We start from the raw sequence: 14,435 nt of genomic DNA, 5'->3' as shown, positions 1-14,435 counted from the left end.
TGGCGCGGAGGGGACGCTGCCGCCTCGGCGCCCCGGCCTCGCTGTCCCTCGCCTTCCCGGATTAATTAGCCAGCGCCGTCCTCTGCTGCCCTCGCTCTAGCTTGCCTTGTTGCTTGATCAAAGTCGCTTATTAGATAAAAATCGTCTGCCCTCTGTTACGACCCTCAGCGTACTGGAGACATAGAGGAAATTATTAGTTTTAGCTGATTGAATCAACAGTATGAGCCAACTTGCGTTCTGGGGTGGGATGGGCCTGGATGAGAGGAAAAGAAGATATTTTAAAACTGCTGTGGTTCATTTCCTCCTTAGGGAACAATTTAATGCTCTCCTTACTCTCTTTCCTACTCAATTTATGACTTTTTTTTCTTTCTTTTTTTTTTTCTCTTTTTCCATTGAGTAGTTCCAAATGGCTGCAAAGAAGATCCTTGTAGTGCCTTGCCAATTTACCTGACCCTTGTAGAAGTGGGAGCCTAGCACCTCAGTTATTTGTGCGCACCAGGGTGGCTGGCTGCTGCCCGTCTCTTACAGCAGCAGCTCTTCCTGCTCAGCACAGTAGCTGTGGGAGCTCTGCTGTTACCTCTCTAAAGGAAGAAAACCAGGAGAATGTGTTTGTTTCCTTTTGCCTTTGCTTTTTGTTGTTACACTAGTATTTTAACAGAATTAGTTTTGGAACCATTTTTTCAGTTTTTTAGTGATCACATTATTTGTTCGTCTCTTTGTTTCCAAGTCTAAAAAAAATAGTATGTGATGTCCTGAAGAGGTTCAAATCAGCTGTTGTTCAATGACATATGCTTTTATGTAGCCTAATGGCATATGATTTATTAACTAGTAGATGCACTAGCACGTTCTTGGCATTCCAAGTGGCTTGTCTGATGACCTCAGAATGGTTTAATGGGGGAAAGGATTTGCTAAAATTATTTACTAAAATATCCCCTGATTTGTCAAGAAGTCGCTCAGGTCAGAGGCAGATGCCCGTGATCAGGCATGGCAGGGCTGCATCACCTGCACCGCCTTCACCTTCAGCTGGACAGGAGCGACAAGTTCTCCGGGAGCTTTCCTGCACTGCTGTGTCAGTCCTGGGGCGGGAAATGGGGAAGGAGGTGGGAGACAGACAGCAGCTTCACTGCTGTTTGCTTCCAGCTGTCCCTCTGAGCAAGGCTTATCCAAACCCAGAACTAAAATCATACTTACTTTCAAATTGTAGTGTTTTCTGAAATGTCAGCATTTTGAAACAGTGAAGAAATGCCTGTTTGGTTGGTTTTTTTTTTAAGACTGGCAGAGAATACGTTCTACTGAATTGTTCTTCACAAATGTGTTACCTGAAGTCCAATTTCTGGTAGAGTATTTGCAAACATGTTGCTTAAATTTTTAGCCAACATAGTGTAGCAGAAGCTTTCTTCTGCGATTTCATTATTTTTTAATATAGAAGAGTATACTGTAGGAATGGTTTAACAAAAAGGATTCCATACACTTAGGGTTAAAAAAAAAAAAGTCTAACAGGTCGATACATCTGTTCCTTTAAAAAAAAACACATTCTCCATTTTTGAGACATCATAAATATGTAAATGAGGGCTCTTTAATTACTGCCTAGGGCTATAAACTCGCATGCTAGAGGGGAGGGAAGAAGGAAGGCAAAGAACAATTCACATATTTTTTTTCCATCTTTTTTAAGAGCAAGAGAGATTGGGTCTTTACCTCAGAAAAGACAGCAGAAGAATGGGGCTTTTTATTGCTGAACAACCAGAAGGTGCTGGGAACACTTCTTTTTTGTTGATCCTCTTGGATGGAGCTAGCATATAAAGCAGCGGCATACAACCTCTCTGGCTAATGTGTGCATGGAACAGAGGGGATTTGTTATGAAGCACCCTGTGCAATTCCCTTCTCTGTGCTGTTCTGTCAGAGCCCTTAATCCTGATCTGCAACATCCCCTGCTGTCCCCTGAGCCACTTGCTGTGCCTGAATCTTAGTGTGGTTTCCAGCACCGATGCCCCAGAGGTGAGCATGAGAGCCGGCAAGGTCACTTCACCCATGACCTGATAAGCGCTCAGCACTTAGCGGGGTGCAAGGCTGCCCTTCTGCTGTCCCACCAGCCTTTCTGTATCTTAAGCATCATTATTCTCCAGTAAGATGATCTTGCTGCCACTTTCAAAACAGTATGAGATTGACAGAAAAGACATTTTTGATACTTCAGGATGTGAATGTGCCCCTGGGGATCTGGGCTGGTGTACGGCAGTATCACTGCAGTAGGTGTAGCTACTGGAATGTAGTGCTGCTAATATTTTTTCCAGGCAGTACAGGCTCATGTCAAAACACTTACTCTGCTTTAGTAAAACTTAAGATCTATACAATAATTTTCACTTCCCTTGTTTAATCTTTTAATTCTTACTGAGGTCTATGAAAGAATAATTTCCAGAAAATAATGGTTTCCTGATAATGAGTTCTACTCTTATTATAGCAGAAATGACTTAGGCCCAGTATGTTCACTGAAATTTTTTTCTGATTTGATGCCCTTTTGATGTATTTGATGGAGAGGTAAGGATAAGTCTGGGGGACACAAGACAGGACCTTCTGAGTATGGAGTAAGCATTTGTGTCATTGTACGAGGTGAGCCCTCCTACAGTTTTGGTCATTAGGTTTGTGAAAGAACTATTCCCTGACCATGGTCATGGAGGAAAGGAGGGCTTCTCTTTACAAGAAAAGAAATGAACCGAGCTGGCAAATGTTGTGAGCTGGAGGCTGTGAAGGGATAGTGGCTGTCTGCCAGCATGGGGCAGGGGAGGGCTGGTTGTGCCAGAGAGCAGTGAGAAGTGTGCGTAGGGGTTGAAGTGAGAATACTCTTAACTACCAAGGAAAGGGTGAGTCAGAGCATGCTTTTCAGTGCAAGCCACTGTGTTGAAAGCAGAGCTGATCGGTTTGCAGAAGACATGGTATGACCTGTAGGAGCGCAGGGGCTGCCTCCCAGCCCTGCCCCTGGGCATCCCTGTGGATGCCGCACAAAGCAGTTCAACAGTTCTGCCCTGTCCTTCTGCAGACAAGCTTTGGGAGACCTCTGCGTGTGGGAGATGTGACAATTTGGACAAATACAACAATAAGCTGCGGCTCAGGTAGCTGATAGCAAGCTTCTCTTTTGCTTACAGTTAACTGCAAGGCACACAATTCACGTAATAGTGTATATGCAGTCCATAAATCAACATGCAGGATTTTGAAGGCATGAGTGGCAGTACACAAAGGCGATTTCTGTTTGAGATCACTCTGCCATTTTCCAGCCCTGAAGTATATTGTCAGCAACACCAGAGGCAGCTCCTGATGTGATTTGCCCTGAGTCTGAGTACTGCTGCGTCTGGCTTTACTTGGAAACCGCTCTTTCTTGCAGTCTAGAGTATGGATGCATATCAGTTGATTGGAAAAGATGTTCTATTCAACTTAGCTCTTGGTTTCCCTGTGTAACTGCGTGGCAGTGAGGAGTTTGTATTGGTGATGCCAATAAAATACAAATCCCGTGACAACCAGAAATATGATATTTTACCTGGTGGCTTGTTAAGCGCAGACATCCTAATGTCTTTATTGTAAAGAAAAAAAATCCTGCGTTTTGCATTTCTTCAAATATTTCAACAGGAGACTTATGCACATGTATACTTTTTTGTTTTCAACATGGTCTCCATCTTTCTCGATGGTCAGTTAAAATGCAGATGATGTGTCCTGGCTTGTAAGATGGATCACTGCTGAAGTGGTGTCATGTCTGGGCTAACTTATCTCTTGATAAATACCTCTGCTGTCCACTGAGAGATTAAACTGTGGCTGCTGAGGTTTGTTTGGGGTTCTTACAAGCAGATAAGACTGCCTTACTTTTTTACATTCACATTTTCTAAAGAACTTTTGGATGGTGTTTGCTATCGAGAAGGTGGCAGTGGCGTAGTCAAGCAATTAAACCTGTATGTGAAACTGGCTTTACCATTTCATGAGTATTTTAATTTATTGACAGGAGTGCTCTTGTCTCTAGAGTGGGGAGATGAGGAGCTTGAGCTGCTGTTGTAAGACCTCATTGAGCTGTCTAGCAGAAAAGATTTCTTTCCCTGAGCCTAATCCGGCAGGAGCCCCAGAGGGATGTTATCAACGAGGCACAGCGGTGTGGGGTGTGAGTTCCAGGCATTGTGGACCGTCTGGCTGTTACAGGCCTGTGCTTGGGGTCTGTGGGGTGGGAAAGCCATAGTCCTGAGCTGGGTGCAGGCAGTGCCAGGCTGTGCCAGGTGCTTTCTGGGGAGATTGTGGGAGTGATAAGTAGCCAGCTCCTCCAGCAGGGTAGGTACCTGGGAAATTTGCTGCCTCTTCTCTTTTTGGAGAACTCTGCCCTGGCCAATCCTCTGAATACCAAAACTACTGGGTGCTTCGGCGAGGTTCCTGAACTAGCCCAGCCCCTTGCTTCTGCTAGCGTAAAGTTGTATACAAGTACAGCATTTGGTTGTGAACTTCTGAATCTGTGCTGGCTGCCCATTCTTGAGCGCATGCATGCAGCTTCTTAGGCTGTGCAGCTCTGTGCAAAGACTGGTTTTGTGTTCTAGTGTGCAATATTTATGGTTTCATTTCCATTTTAGATGCCATGAAAGTGATTGAAGCAGGCAACTTTATATATGTATGTGTAAAGCATCTCTCTGCTCCTCACTGGGAAGTGAGTTCTAGAAAAAAAGCACTTAAATCTGCTCAGCTTATTAAGTGCAGGCTGGAGTCCCATGCGATTCTGCTTAAAACATAAATAAATGGGAGTTACAGTGCAGAGTGCTGGGTAGTATGAATTACGGGTAGAAACTGGCGATTAGTTGTTGGCTCCTGTCTGTGTGATCTGCTGTTGTGCCGCTACAGATGAAGACAGATTAAGGCCAGAGAGGGGAGGAATGGCAAGGAGGCTCCATCGTGCTCACCTGCCTCTTTGTGTCTGATACTCCTTGTCTGAGCTGCAGCGGGATTTTAGCCATCCTTGCTTTGCAAGGCCAGGGCTCACTGCAGGCCAGGCCAAATGAGAGGAGAGGTGCTTGGCATGCCCTGCTCTGCTTTCCTGCCCACCCCAGCTCCAGGCTCATGGATATTTCTGGCATGTGAACGTGCAGGGTGATGGAACATGCAGCTCAGGAGTATTTCCAAATACAGAGAGCACTGGTGTGCATTGTTCTGTACCAGCACTTCACTGGCATGGCAAGCACAGCAGGGTGCTCAGGGGACCAAAGATACTTATAGCATGTTGTTGCTCATCTGGTGATTTTCTACAGTTGTAGCAACTATTAAGGTGCTACAGCTACAGAGAAATTGTCTCCTAACTTGACTCTGAGCTTTCATTTCCGTTTTCTAGATTATTTCTTTTAAAGTCTTAGAGAAGCCTTAGTTTGCCTCAGGTTGTACAGCTTTAGACTGAAGAATGGAGGACGTGTTCAGTCAGAAGCAGCAAGTATTTTGTTCTTATTCTGGTATCAGGAGAGCCTAGTTCTCTCAGAAGTGGGAGCTGCTCAGATCCTCGGTGGAAAACCAGCCCTAGAGATGTGGGGCTGTGCACCTGGAGCCGTTAGTCCCCCAGAGAGGCCTGAATCATGAATCCCAGTCCTTTGTCTGCCACTGTCACAACCTTTTCAAGGGCTTGTTAAATTGGTCTGCCGTTTTTAATATCGCAGGACATCCAAAGCATACCTTTTGCTTTTATTTTCAGTACAGAACTCCAGAGCCTACACATTATTTCAGCCAAAAAGCCAAGTATTTTGTTACTTTTGGCCACATAATATTCTGCTGTATCCTGTCCATTTAATATTCATGGGTGATGTTTTCTCCTAGAGGAAAATTAGGAATCATTCCTATGCCTTTGGCCTTGCAAAACCCAAACTGTCATTATTGTTGTGTTTATTATTACTACTGTTATTTTCATCTTGCAACATGATCAGGTGTTCTTACAAGCAGCTCTGCCTCATTGCTGTAGTGTTGTTCTCAGCAGTGTCCCCTGGGAGTACAAATCTCTGGCATATAGATCTCACAATCACACCTGTTGTAGAAGGGGTAGAAGTGTATGGACTGTGCTCAGCGATCTTTGTCTTTTTTTGTCTTGCAGATTGAGGGATTTTAATGGCTTTCAGGTAGAAGCCAAGTGGAGACAATCAAAATGAACTCTATGGACAGGCACATACAGCAGACCAATGACCGGCTGCAGTGCATAAAACAGGTAAGCTAAGGTGAACATGGTTACTGTTAGAGCATTGCGTGTTGTATGGCAGGTTCTGATGAGCATTATGGTTACCTGATGCGTGATGAATACCATGGCCTTTTGTGAGGAGGAGAGTGGGAGTGAGACATTGTAAAACGACTGCAGAGAAGAGTATCTGCTGATGGTATCTAAACCTCAAAAGCCAAACTTTCCGTTTCACCTTTCTGAAGAGCCATCGGTCTGGAGATTCACTAAATTAGTGAAATGATGTTCACAGCCTGTTTTCCCCTGTCGTCTGAGCAGTTTTCTCTGGCTGACTATTTGGTAATAATTTTGGCCACAACAGATTTAGATGCTAGTCCATCCTGCTATCTCTGTTCTATATTTGTGTTAACCAAGAGCTTTGGGACGTATATTTATTCTTGAGGGAGCACAACACTTTGCTATTCATAGATTTCTTTGTGTGGTGAATGCAAGAACCTTAAATCAAAAGAATTGTCAAAAGATAGGCATGGGGATGATACTGCATCAGTCTAGATCTCTAAACTTTTTATCTGTTTCCATTCTCTTACCTTCAGCAGTCTCCATTACGATTAGTTATGTTTGCCCATATATTTGTAGAGGTTTATGTTATCTGGAATACATTTTAATGCAAATAACAAAAGAAATGTGTTTACTTGCAAGTCTAACCATGTAGATGCTTTGGCAGGATATGAGAAAAAGAGCAGAGTTTGAACGAATCATTTTCTCTCCGTGTTTTCTTTATATGAGAGGATTTTGGAATAAGTCGAACAATGCTAGTTTGTATGGCAGGGAGCAGAAATAGGAAACTGTCCCTGCAGAATTGCTGGTCATAGTCCATCCTTGGCCTGAGTCTGTGGTGGCTGTTTTTTTTAAATCTCTTTCATTACTCTGTGGTGAAACTTAATGCATCTCATGGCTATTTGAAGGCCTGAGGGAAATGAATTTTGGGATTTCATCCCAGTTCCTTATGAACTATCTGGTTCAGAAAAAGCATGCCCTTGGCTGTCACAAATTGGTGTCCTTTTTGGCCATCCTAGCCCAGCGGATGAAGAATGAAATGACTTACAGAACTGTTCAACCTTCCAGCTGTATGAACAAGCCTTCAGATCAAGTGGAGACAAATGGAGAATGCTACTTAGTTCTGGCTTCTAGAGCTCCCAGTTTTTGTACATAGAGAATTTCTGTTATTTTAATACAATGAAAGACTCTCAAATTACTTTTTCTTTTTACAGTATTAAAGAGGTAATTTTTACTGTGTAATGGATGCTTAGTCAATCTAAGCTTCTAACTTCATTTATACCACGCTGGTTTACACAGGCAGATGAAGGCGGAGAGAAAGGGAATAAGGTCAGACTTTCCACTGTTGGTGGAACATTCTTGATTTGGTTTGATCCTGTCTGGAAGAAAGCTTAGAGACTTCTGTTGGACAGGGCATGGTTGCATAGTTGCTCTGTTCTGCCAGACAGCAAGAGATGCCTAGCAAGGAGTTTCCTGCCTGGGAGTGGTTGCAACTCTAAGGTCTCCATTTCCTATAAAGCGCTGAATCAGTGAATATGAGTGTTCTTATTTTCAACTTGTGACAAAAAATAGTTAAGCAAGTCAGTGACTTACCACCAAAAATATAGAGCATAATCTTTTTTGTGAAAGTTACAATACTTGAGGTTTAGTCTGAGAGGAATGACTGCTTTTTGGTTTGTCCTTGAATTTAGCATAGAGACTTCTTTTTCATAGTTCCAAAATCTTGGGAAGGGAGAGAGAGAAACTGACTCAGACTAGCTTTTCAGAGGAGACTCTTCTGTCACACAGCCATAAGTTTCCAGCTCTGAGACGTTTTACCTTGTTATTTGAGACAGGCCATTAGTTGGCACAATTAGCTTAGTACCACGGCAGGGCATTGCCAGATCACCCATGGAGAACCAAGCCACTCACTGTTACATGCAGCACCTTACATGATCATGTCAATGTACTCTCACCAATTTTTGGGGATTAGCAGCGAGATCAGACAGAAATCTGCCTGTTTTTTCCCCAGTCTTTCACTCTTTCTTCCCAGCCTGTGAACAAAAAGGCAGTGCTGCTCTCCTGAACAGACGTGTGCTTGTAGGCCGGTTAGCACAGGAGCAGCTACACTTGGGGCAGAAGCCGCCCGCCCTTGGCACCCAGCACCCACCCATCCGATCGCCCTGCTGGCAGCCAGGCGCACGTGGTCAGCTTCACACAGCTTGCCCAGTTGAGACACCTATAAATGGCTCTCCCAGTGCCTGGGCAGGCAGATCAGGTTGCAGCACAAGCTGCTGGCTTCCAGCTCTGGCTCGTGAGACGCCCACAGTGTCCTTGCTGACTTCTGTTTTAGGATCAAGGTTGTGTTTTACTTTTATCTTTTTTTAGCGTTTTCCAGCTACAAAAACCAAAACTTGTATATGATCAGCTAGTTAGGAAGTGAAGGGCGTGTGTGTGTTAAGAACTGTTTCAGAAGAGATGAAAGGGCAAACTGAAGAGGTGGCTGTGTGTTTACACTTAAAAACCAGACTTCTGTGGAAGGCTGGAACAGCATGTGTGGTCTCTTTGTAGCTGATTCCCTCACTATTTGTAAGTGTATGTGCTTTAAAATCAGACACTTTTTTTAATGTTCTGTGGAAAAAGCCAAAGTAACAGTCTTCTCCTAACACATGCAATTAGTTTGTCATGACACTGTGGACTCTTAAGGATATGCTGAAGGAGACTGATCTTCAGAGTGTGGGCTTCTTATCTGGAATTTTTTGTCCACGCAAACAAAACTGTGAAAGGCTTTGTGTTCAGCAGAGGCCCAAGGGCTGCCCTGCGCTGAAAGCCTGCTTGCTGGCCAGCAGTGCTGGCTTTGGAGATCCACTGCAGCTGCCATTGCAGGGCAGGAGTGCGGGGCTGAACCTCAAGACCTCACAGAGCCCAGGACTCAGGAAGGCTCCAGAACTGACTCATTTTCCTTACAACTGCATAGCAGCCCAACAGTGCAGCTTTATCCAGACAGTTTTTGTTATTTTCTTTTTGTAACATGAGCAAATACCAGGCAAAATCAGTAGGCTGCAATCCCACTCATGTCCATCCTCACACTGATGGGGCCAACTTTCAGAGGTTCAGGGTGTTTTACATCTAGGGACTTCTAGATTTGTTGCCTCTGCTTGCTGGCGGTCAGTTTGGAAGGTTTCTACACATGTCCTGGAAATTCTTGAAAAGAGAAAGATAAGGAAAATCTCTGTGTAAGTAGAAAGGAAGCCACCCTTTTCAGAATAGGTGTGTGAGATCTCCCTGCTGCACGAAGGGCAGCTATCAAGGTGGGTACTCAAGCTGTGCTGAAGTTCTAGTAATGGGTTAGTGGGAAGTATGGGCAAGTTCTCTGGTGTCAGAAGTGTTTGTGTTGAGAACAGAGAAGGCTGTTTCTGCCACATGTGTCACATTACATCAGGGCACATTGAGCAATATATCCTCAGATGATGCTGGATCACTCAATGAACCAGGCGTAATTGGAGGCACACATCACAGTGCTGGTTTCTAGAAAGAGATTAGCATTTCTCCCCTCCCTTCTTCCCTCCCTCCCTCAGGAAGGCTTGTTGAATTGCTGCAATTGCTGTGCTTTATAATGCCTCCTGAGCTGTTCAGAGAGAGACTCTAAAAGTTGTAATTGCTGTGTGTTTGCGTTGATCTTTTCTTTCTCAGTCTGGAAACAAACAGTCCCATTTCTTTTATCATTCAGCAACTTGGTGTTTGGTAGCTCACTTGCAATTCAGAAGAAAATAGAATTCTCTTTATTTTTACATAGCTGTTAGCATTTAAGCCCTGAGATGTTCAAACTAATCCTTCTGCTTTTCAAAATTATTGCTGCAGATTCATGTAAATGCTCAGCAGTCCTAAACGTGTCATTTTTAATATATTCTGGATGGGCTAATATGGGCAGATATGAAATTATAGCTGAAAAGGTTTTAATAAAGCTTCGTGAAAATTTCATTCTTCATGAATTTTGAAGATTAGAAGTCTTCCTATGAAGGGTGCATTTATTTAGAATGCATATTTTTCTGGTTAAAATCCCCATCAAATGTTACCATTTTTTTAAGCAGCTAAACATGAAATAACATACAGTGGGAAACCTGATGGTAAAAAAAAAAAAGCACCTTTTTTTTTAATAAAAAAATTTAGAAGAATGTATTCAAGGGACATAGCGTTTTTGGCTTGTTGACTGAACAGTCCATCAATAACATCTTGGAATATTTTTTCCTTCCCTGAGAGCCATAGCTGCATATTCTTCGTCTGCTTTCTTGCTCAGTCTGTTGGAATATTCTTCTGCTAGAGTTAAGTATATTTAGGAAAAACTGACAGCAGACCAGCTTTCCTGGCTCCTCCAGTCCACTTACAGACCTGTCAATCAGCATTCTTGCCTTGTCAGATCCTGCATCCCAGTAGGCGACTGCTCTGGCACAGACAGCGGAGCCACAAGGGAATGAGCAAAGAGAGGAGTGCTAGAAGCACTTCTGGTGGGGGAAGCACTGTCCTGAAGCTTGCAGCATTTGGATACCTTGTTTGTCTGGTGAGATGGCTGAGTACAAGAAATTTCAGAGGATTGAATATAACCCACTATCTACGCTAGGCTTGAAGTTGATGCCGGCACAGTTCTCCCCTTCCCAGTCCTCTTTCTTTTTTTACTGCAGCTCTGTCCTCAAGGATTGAGGCATTAGTATTATTAACTTTTTTCAAAGAGAAAATATACATTTTAAACTTCCAATTAAAACGTCTAGTAGAATAGTATTTAGATTAATTTTATTTTTTCTTCCTCTGCAATTAACTAATCGAGTCCAATGCTTAAAATTGTCTATTGGTGAATAAGGATGAACAGTTGAAAATTCTAGAAATCTGTAAGCTAGTTCATGGTGTCACCTTGGTGTCAGATGAGCATAGGAAATTCTTTTTGTCAGCAGCTGGGTCGAACTCTGCAGTGAATACGTGACCTAGCTGGCAACACGTCTCCAGCATCTGTCGTACCATTTCTGGCTCTTCGTGTGTGCGTGCTTGCTGCTTCATTTCCCTTAGTTACGTGTGTTGGTGCAATGGCAAATCCCTAGCAGGTACAGCTTGTACAGCATTTGCACTTAAGGGGCCATTGTACTTGTTTGCAAAAGCAGAAAGTGTTTTTAAAAAAATTGTTTGAAGTGGTAATGTTACTGTTAACACCAGGAGCCTTCAGCTGCACAGACCTTTACTGTCATCTGCTGAAAGAAAACACTTCCCTCGTGTTAATAGCTCCTTATTGCTTCTATGCTGTATAGAAGAGGAACCAGTACTGGTGTGCATCAGCAGGTCACGGAACATGTGCTGGGGGCAGTTCTGCCAGCCCATGCAGAAGGGAGGGAAGGGCAGGCTGGTGCTTAGAGAACTAGCAGGCTGGTGCTGTAGAAAAGCCTGTGAACTAGAAACCATGTCCAAGTATGCTGTTTCATATTTACCTCTTATTACCTAATTTGTTATTGTGCTTTGGATGGAGCCTGATGCATACCAGTGGAGCATGTCCTGCATGCTGCTGAGAATTCAGTGATTTTTCTGTCCTTTTTGTACTTCAGATCAATGCCAATGTACAAACTGCAAATGTTCATGAGTTTGCTGGTATGGGAGTAGATGTCCTTTTTGCTGTTGCCCACACTGTATCCCGTTGACAGAATGCAGTGCATGAAGTGCACAGCAACTGCTATTGCGCTACAGTGAAAAGTTTCCTAGTGAAGGAATCAGATCTCTTCACTCAGCTGGCAGACCTGCGTTAGCCAGCAGGAGTTGGATGATGTGGCATTAGTGGACTTGGATTTTTGTAGCTCATTAATTCTCCTGGGCTTTGCAAAAATTCCCGTACTACTCTAAAGGTCTTACCTAGTAAAGATGAATCTAAGTTTCAAAATGATTCATCCTGAGAAAAAGAATATGCTTATTAGTCTCATCGTTCTACATGATTAGGAGAATGAGGGAGACCTTTGGAATACCTTGGAATTATGTTATTTCCATAGCGTTCTTTGCAAGGCAGATCAGGGTGAGGGAAACGTCCAGAAAAGCACGATCAGATATTTGTATAGCAAACCTCAGCAGAAGGAAACATTTCATCCTTACCTGACTCTCCTCCATGGATTTTTGTCCTCTCACAACTGAATTTGTGCTGTTAATATCTAACTGCTGAAGAGGATTATGCAGAACCTATGTTCCATTCCCACAGATGCATATAGTACAGAAATTGATAAAAAATAGCAGATTCTTCAAATAACCTGGAAGAGGAATCACTGCTTTTGGTGATTCTGGCTGGTAGGGCCCATGAAAATAGATCAAGTGAATTAACATCTTCCACAGTGCCATCAGTTCATGCAGTAGTCATTTTTAATAGTCACCTTGAGATTTTATCTCTGTATAGATTAAGAGATTAAAATAATAAAGATTAAGTCTGTTGATTAAAAGTGCTGTAAAAAGCACAACCAGTGAGTAAGTAAATTACTTAAATGACAAAAAAAAATTTGGAAGGCAAAGTACATCAAAGGTACTGCCATTTCACTGGGTCTACTGAAGACTATTGCTTTTATTTCAAGATAAGTGTATTTGCTCTCCTGAAATTTAGAAAATGAAGAATTTTTTTTAAATTTTAAAATGAGTTGATTCAATGCATAAATCAGGTGATTTTGAGTTTTTTTTTCTCTCTCTTTTTTCCCTTTCACCTTCAACTCATTTTCTACCCTCGTTTTCATTTTTGCTTCTCAAAGGCTGTACTACTGACAACAGCTTTCTACTCAAGGGTTGTTGTCATGCTTCATTGATGTCTTTAAAACATCTTGATATGGACCAAACTGCATGAAGAAACCACTAATCCTAACTTTTTGAAATGGTGGGGAATGTGCCTCAAATTATTAAGTGTTTGTAGCGCAGATTTTTTTATTTTTTTATTTTTTATGTAGAATTTTCATTTTCCCTGCATCCTTCACTTAGCCTTCTACTTAAAGACACTGTGATGCTGATTTTTTTTTTAAAGAATGCAGGCAAACACCTTGAAGACAAGTATATTTTCATAAATAATATTTATTAACAATTTGAGTAAATATTTTAATAGTGCTATAGCATTTGAAAGGAAAAAAACATACTTGGAGGAAAAATAACTTATTAATACATAGAAGTATTTAGGGCTCAAACTGCTTGCTGAAAGGCATGAAGACATCAAGGAAGAAAACTGTATTGTTGTGTTGTCTATTGAAACAATGAAGAAATATAAAGAAGCATCACCATCATTGCTGTCGTCACACATGGAGACATGTTGCACTAGCGTGTTATGAAGGGAAATACTAATGGAAAATGGCTTGTTTTGGTTACAAGAAGTGAGTGAACGGGTTAGTCAAATGGATTTCATAGTTAAAATGAGCTAAAATTGCAAATTTAAAGGTAGAGTGGAGCCTTATGTCACTGAGCATGGCCTAAGAGAAAGAACAAACATTTGTTCCTTTGTTTCTTGACTTTTTTCATAAAGGCACTCTGTGAGTTACTAAGGAGCTCTCTGATTCTTCTGAGTCGTTCACAAAACAACTGTTCTCAGGGCTCTCAGCAGGCCAGGTGCTGGTTGCATGAAGGATACAGAGTCTGGACTGGGTACTGCTGTTCCTGTGAACAGGAAGATGATTGGCCACTTGCATGCCCAATGTCCATCAGTCAGATCTGAATCACTATAATTTCCTTATGGTCTAGGCAGGATGTGGTAGAGCAGCAGCTGGAGGCTCTATGGACGTTTAATTTGTTGCATGTTCATTTGTGTAACACAAAGTTGTAAATGTACTGCAATTGAGTAGCTATTAAAGATACAGAGTAAGGATGGCAAAGTAATTCTGATTGTCACAGCCAGGGGACAATTCTTGTTTTAGCCCTCCTGCGTGTGGTAAGGATCAGAACACTGCATTCATCTCTGACTTTCTGTGAAACTAGCAGACACATCATGATTGCTGTATTGTCACTTTCCTCTTGCAGCCTGTGCATGTGTGTGCAGTCCTCCTTACAGATCTCGCAGTACCTGAGACTAAGGCTGTTCAGTCAGCCAGCATTCATCTTTTCTGAAACCAACACTGGTTTGTAAACACATTTTATATGACATGTCAACCTGCTTTAGCAAGGGGTTTGGACTCAATGATCTTTAGAGGTCCCTTCCAACCCCAGCAATTGTGTGATTCAGTGATTCCCTGTGTGTGAGCCATCTGCAGAA

The 14,435-nt window shown here is 42.5% G+C and overlaps 1 protein-coding gene across 6 annotated transcripts in view; it reads left to right on the top strand.

Annotated features, from left to right (window-relative positions):
- The window catches only part of ZMIZ1 (zinc finger MIZ-type containing 1), a 280,166-nt gene that overhangs the window by 119,918 nt on the left and 145,813 nt on the right, over positions 1-14,435 (top strand). For all 6 annotated transcript variants that reach the window (XM_019617563.2, XM_010714339.3, XM_010714337.3 and 3 more), the window contains one exon: positions 6,086-6,196. In XM_019617563.2, coding sequence (XP_019473108.1) covers positions 6,137-6,196 — 60 coding nt within the window. In that variant the 5' untranslated portion in view covers positions 6,086-6,136. The remainder of the gene's footprint in view (positions 1-6,085; positions 6,197-14,435) is intronic.

This window comes from Meleagris gallopavo, chromosome 8 (genome assembly GCF_000146605.3).
Source record: "Meleagris gallopavo isolate NT-WF06-2002-E0010 breed Aviagen turkey brand Nicholas breeding stock chromosome 8, Turkey_5.1, whole genome shotgun sequence".
NCBI classification, from domain to species: Eukaryota; Metazoa; Chordata; class Aves; order Galliformes; family Phasianidae; genus Meleagris; species Meleagris gallopavo.
Note: the sequence above shows the minus strand (reverse complement) of the source record. Positions and strands in the feature narration are given on the sequence as shown.